General features: G+C 37.9%; 1 protein-coding gene across 10 annotated transcripts in view; it reads left to right on the top strand.

The window, feature by feature from the left end:
- Nucleotides 1-6,057, top strand: part of max (myc associated factor X) — a 39,233-nt gene that overhangs the window by 30,769 nt on the left and 2,407 nt on the right. For 6 of the 10 annotated variants that reach the window (XM_062034423.1, XM_062034421.1, XM_062034426.1 and 3 more), the window contains one exon: nt 1,958-2,096. In XM_062034423.1, the coding sequence (XP_061890407.1) occupies nt 1,958-2,096 (139 nt within the window). The remainder of the gene's footprint in view (nt 1-1,957; nt 2,097-6,057) is intronic. The other 4 variants (XM_062034424.1, XM_062034427.1, XM_062034420.1 and 1 more) reach the window with 1 other exon arrangement.

Raw genomic sequence — 6,057 nt, 5'->3', positions numbered from 1 at the left:
ACCAAAAAGCAGGTCTGCAATGAATTGGAAGCTGCTGGAACACAGGTGTCAGTGTCCACAGTCAAGCGTGTTTTGCATTGCCATGGACTGAGAGGCTACCATGCAAGAGGGAAGCTCTTGCTCCAGAAGCGACACCTTAAAGCTCATTTAAAGATTGCTGCTGATCACATGGACAAAGATAAGACCTTCTGGAGGAAAGTTCTGTGGTCAGATGAAACAAAAATTGAGCTGTTAGGCCACAATACCCAGCAATATATTTGGAGGAGAAAAGGTGAGGCCTTTAATCCCAGGAGCACCATCCCTACCGTCAAGCCTGTTTTGCTGCCAATGGAGCTGGTGCTTTACAGAGAGTAAATGGGACAATGAAAAAGGAGGATTACCTCCAAATTCTTCAGGACAACCTAAAATCATCAGCTCGGAGGTTGGGTCTTGGGCACTGTTGGGTGTTCCAACAGGACAATGACCACAAACACACGTCAGAAGTGTTAAAGGAATGGCTAAATCAGGCTAGAATTAAGGTTTTAGAATGGCCTTCCCAAAGTCCTGACTTAAACCCCATTGAGAAAATGCTGGAGAAACAAGTACATGTCAGAAAACCAACAAATTTAGCTGAACTACATCAATTTTGTCAAGAGGAGTGGTCAAAAATTCAACCAGAAGCTTGTGGATGGCTACCAAAAGCGCCTTATTGCAGTGAAATTTGCCAAGGGACATATAACCAAATATTAACATTACTTTATGTACATATACATTTGACCCAGCAGATTTGGTCACATTTTCAGTAGAGCCATAATAAATTCATAAAAGAACCAAACTTCATGAATGTTTTTTAGTAACAAACAAGTTTGTGCTCCAATCACTCTTATCACAAAAAAATAAAGAGTTGTAGAAATGATTGGAAACTCAAGACAGCCATGACATTATGTTCTTTACAAGTGTATGTAAACTTTTGACCACGACTGCATGTAACCCTAGATAACCCATAAATATTACCATTTTATAGAGAATATTAGTCTTACATGCAGAAAACAATTCAAAATATATATTACTGATTATAAAAATATGTACATTTAACATCACTGTTTCACATTTATTGAAAACCCTTGATGGCGAAAACAACAATGAGTAGAGATGGGTAAGCCAAGCGAACGCTTCAATTGTACTTTACTACCAGTTCTTTCTTGAATTCCAAAGTGTTTCTCACCTTCTTTATCAAGTTGTTGACAAGTGCAACTTTCTTTGGATCCATGGTGGATCATTTTGCACAGAGACTATTGATGCGTTCCATTTACCTCAGAAGTCAGAGATGGGGAACGTTGCAGGAAATCAACATGGTCACATCTACGAAACTATTCTTGCGTTTGCCTTGTCTAAATACCAACAACTTCTTGCCAAATATGCGCTCCCATCAAACACGGCAGATAAAGAGGAGACAAAAAGATGCCATAGTTGGCGATGCACATACAACACAGGAAAAAAGGTTATTTACACTAAAATAACATTACCATTGATATACTGTACATCCAACACTACAGCGTATACAGCTGATTTAGTCAGAAGTGCTAATAACATATTATTGTTTACACTGAAAGCAGCCATCTTTAAAGCCAACTGGTGAGGACTCTCCAAATTTCCATGTAGAAAATTTCACCTCAGGGGGGCGTTGTAGACTAAAAACTTTGAAATTTAGACTTTTTGTTACAAATGGAACGCAGCATGAGTCACCAATTCTTTGTTTAGGCACTCTAGGCAAACTAGTTAATTCAGCGCAATAACTTAGAGAGTGTGACGTTCGTTCAAAACCGAATCATACGCAAAGTCGAGGTACCACTGTATTATTATTGAATAGAGTTGATACAAATGTAATGTGTTAATGTTGCTAATGTGTGAAAATGTGACAAATTTTCCCTGCACACTTCACTTCACTTTTCCCAACTTTTGCGTGTGTCACTAACAGCAGTCTACCAAACAGGCGTCTAGAGCTCAAATCCTAGACAAAGCCACAGAGTACATCCAGTACATGAGGCGAAAAAATCACACACACCAGCAGGACATCGACGATCTCAAGAGGCAGAACGCCCTGCTGGAGCAGCAAGGTAACAACGCATTGTTTGGGTCCACATTTTCCGGACTATAAGTCGCAGTTTTTTTTATAGTTTGGCCGGGCTCCAGTGCGGCTTATATATGTTTTTTTCCTTCTTTATTATGCATTTTCGGCAGGTGCGACTTGTACTCCGAAAAATACGGGTACATGTTACTTGGCGCTACGGATGGGTACCGAATTCATTTCTTTTATAGGTGCTGACTAAATTTTGTCGGAACTACCCCGTATTGATTCACGTAAAACATTTCGATATCTTTGTTACACGTGACGAGGGCTGCAACTAATTACTATTTTGATAGTCATCGACTATCTTAACGATTAGTCGACTAGTCGGATTATAAAGCGTACACATTCAGTGCCTCTAATTTAGCCATCAGCATTTAAATTAAGCTTGACTTGTTTTTTGGCATGTGCTTACTTGCAACAAAGATGGCTAATTTGTTCATAGGTATTTATGTTATAACTATGCTGCTCAATAAGCTGTTACAAAAAAAATTAAAACTATTACACTGTTGTCTATTTAAAAGTAAGGATAGGAAAAGTGCAAAATAAAACTATTTTTTCATGTAAAAAAAAAAAAAGGACTTAAAAATCAGCAATAACAACAAATGATAAAACAACAAAACTAAGATGCTCAAAAAGAAACAAGCATTTTATGATATTGTGTTCAAAAAGCTACACACTGATATACTATTGGCATTTTTAGCACTCTAATAGACTCAATGCATACATTTGTATTATTAATTATTAACATTTTAGCTATCTAATTGATAGTATGTTTAATCTTATGATATCATGCCTAATAGTGTGTGTGTGCGACTGACGTTTGTTATTGTGCCTTTCTTCATTGCATTGCAAATTGATGCTGCTTTAAAAAGTAGTTGAATTGATTTAGAAAAAGTTTAGCTGGCGGACTTTGGCTAAAATGATAGTTATTTTTTGTCTCACACCGGTTAGCGCACGAGCAAGGTACAATCTTGCCGAGTTGAGATCGCATCCTCCAGATGTCCAACATTTCTCCTGTTCAAATGCTCCCGTATCACAAATATAGAGTCATAACAACATGTATTTTGCAAAATGAGAAAGGTATTCATATTTTAAGGAGAATAGGAGGAAATATTTCTCCTATTCACTTTACAGGTTTTCACCCACGATGTTGATACCAGGGGCAGTGTTGACTCATGTCCCTCTGGAAAAACACGAGCGATGACATCACGACTACTATTTTTTCGACAATGTCGACGAATCGATGCACCCCTACACGTGATGTCACGTCCGTTTGCAGACTAAACACCGGCTCACGTAAACAATCAGTCAAGCAGCACTCGGGGCGGGCTCGTCAAAACTCCCTCTAAGTAATGTTGCCATTTTCAACACCAACAAAACAAGTATGCTTGGTAGAAAACACTCAAACATAAAGTAAGGCTTCACTCTTCCAAAATGCACCAGTTACTCATCGACACTGGATTTGCCATAGACAGGCTACTGTTAGCCTTAGCGATTTCACATGGTGATTTCAACAAATCTAAATTTGTTAATGGATACAACAACTACGATGAATTTTACAGTCAAACAGCTGGTGTGTACTAAGTACAATACTTGCAGTATAAACACGTTGTAGGGCACAACATAACACGGTCAGCTTCATGGAAAAAGCTACTTTCTAGTTCGACAGCATACCAAAGATAGCCTATACATTACTGCCATCTAATGTCTTGGAAGTGCAACTGCATTGCAAATGACACTCAAATGTCATAAGAAAACAACATATAAGCTAATTTTTAAATGTTACATTACAAAATAAAATGTCATCAAACAATTAACGTTTATTAAACACACAAAAGTGCCAAAAATTGGTACTGTATTGGTTCAAATGTGAACTGTACCCATTTCTATTTGGCTCCACCTTTTGGCTTACATAAATTAAGGTTGTCCCGATACAAATATTTTGGCACTGTTACCAAATTGGGGGTTAAATCACCAAAAATTATTCCCGGGTGTGGCCACCGCTGCTGCTCACTGCTCCCCTCACCTCCCAGGGGGTGAACAAGGGGATGGGTCAAATGCAGAGACTCATTGGTACTTTAACTTTTTTAACTTTAAAATGTATTTCGATACTTTTCTAAATAAAGGGGACCACAAAAAAAAGGCATTACTGACTTTTTTTTAACAAAAAACCTTATGATACATTAAACATACATTTCTTATTGCAATCAAAGAACAATTTGGGCATTAAATAAGCTGGTGAACAAATTCAGTAACATATTGTGTCATTTCCGATTCTATTATTTTCCTCAAAATTATGAGGGAAAAGTGGTATAAAGGGGATTATTAATCTACTTGTTCATTTACTTTTAATATCTGGTTATTTGTTATAACATGGTCAATCTACACTTCTGTTAAAATGTAAGAAGCACCTTTTTCTGTTGTTTGGATACTTGACATTAGTTTTGGATGATACCACAAATTTGAGTATCGATCCGATACCAAGTAGTTGCAGGGTCATACATTGGTCATAATTAAACTCCTCACGTGTCCAGCGGCGTATTTCCTGAGTTTATAAACATAATAAAAAGTTTAAAAAGGAAGAACAAGATTTTGTGATGATAAAAAATCTCGATGTAATCATTGTAATTGTAATTTGTAATCATTGTAGTATCGACGAGATACAGCTCTTGTACTTGATAGTTAAAATCAATATTTGTGTCGACCCACCTTTTTGTTTACATTCAGGTGGGCTAGCATGCGGTTAGCTACTGTATCTGGTGATTGTTTGTGGATTTTTAAAATGTTTTTATGTTTAATATGATTTGTGTTTACTTGCTTCATTCTGTCTTGGCGCTGAATTACAAATGTCTGCACAACTATTTTACCTTCGGTTACCATTAAGGAAACCTTGACCTTGTATCCTCCTACGGTGTGTAGTGAAGCATGTTCAGCTATTCCTCGTCCTGCAGGGATGATACTTGTAAGAAACATACTTTTTTTTTCGCCATGAAGACAAGGATTAGTGATTTAGAAGCAGCTAAAACACTGCGTACTACGTTAGCCATGTTAGCTAGCCAGGTTTTAAAACACTTCTTGCAATGCGGCGCTTCAGTGTTTATAGCTTAACTTCTATCGTTAGTTTTTAAGCCAAAACACGTCCATTCTCCCTTTTTGTCTACACACTGTTTCTGCTTGTAAGTACACCGTGCGTGCGTTGCCTGACATTTTCTTCGGCTCGTAAAACGGCGCGCCATCATGCCCGTAAAAAAATAAAATTAAAAATTAAAGGAGCCATATTTTAAAATGTGTCCAGAAACGGTACTGCAATCACGGTCAAAATTCTGTAGTCCCCTCCCCCTCTCCCTGACTGAGGTTGCCAGATACGCAGCCAAATCCAGCTCGATCAACTGGGCTACTCCAAGGAACTTCGAGCTTCCAATGCTTCTTACTAGGGGTTGATGTGCTGGGACCATAATAGCTGAAATGACAAGCGTTTTGTCAATAACAAATCTCTAACCAACACATTTTAGACAGAAATTAGGCTATTTTCAGGAAGAAGTACGTCATGCCTGCGTACAATATCACAACAAATGGCAATCATATGGTTATTGTCAGTACTATCAGAAAACAAAGAATAAAACAAACTACAACCAACGCTAGCAGTGGTTATACTGGTGAAAATAAGTAGCACATGCTTAGCAGAATAATGTACGCCCAAAACTAAAGAGGAGGCATTTTACCAAGGTATGCCTAAAGGCTACTGTTTCAAACGTTTCAGATTGCCATATAACTTGGTACATGTAGTCCACAATATGCAAACACGAACGAGGAATTATTTTATCATGTTATTTGGCTGTCTCCATACGTTTCACATTGCCATGACAGCCGTGCTAGTGTTGGAACCCATTTCCTCAGCGTATCTGCATATTGAGAATAAAATAGGCACCGACACTACCCATATCCAC

The sequence above is a fragment of the Entelurus aequoreus genome, linkage group LG23, assembly GCF_033978785.1.
Source record: "Entelurus aequoreus isolate RoL-2023_Sb linkage group LG23, RoL_Eaeq_v1.1, whole genome shotgun sequence".
Classification (NCBI taxonomy): domain Eukaryota; kingdom Metazoa; phylum Chordata; class Actinopteri; order Syngnathiformes; family Syngnathidae; genus Entelurus; species Entelurus aequoreus.
This window is presented reverse-complemented; position numbering and strand designations above follow the sequence as displayed.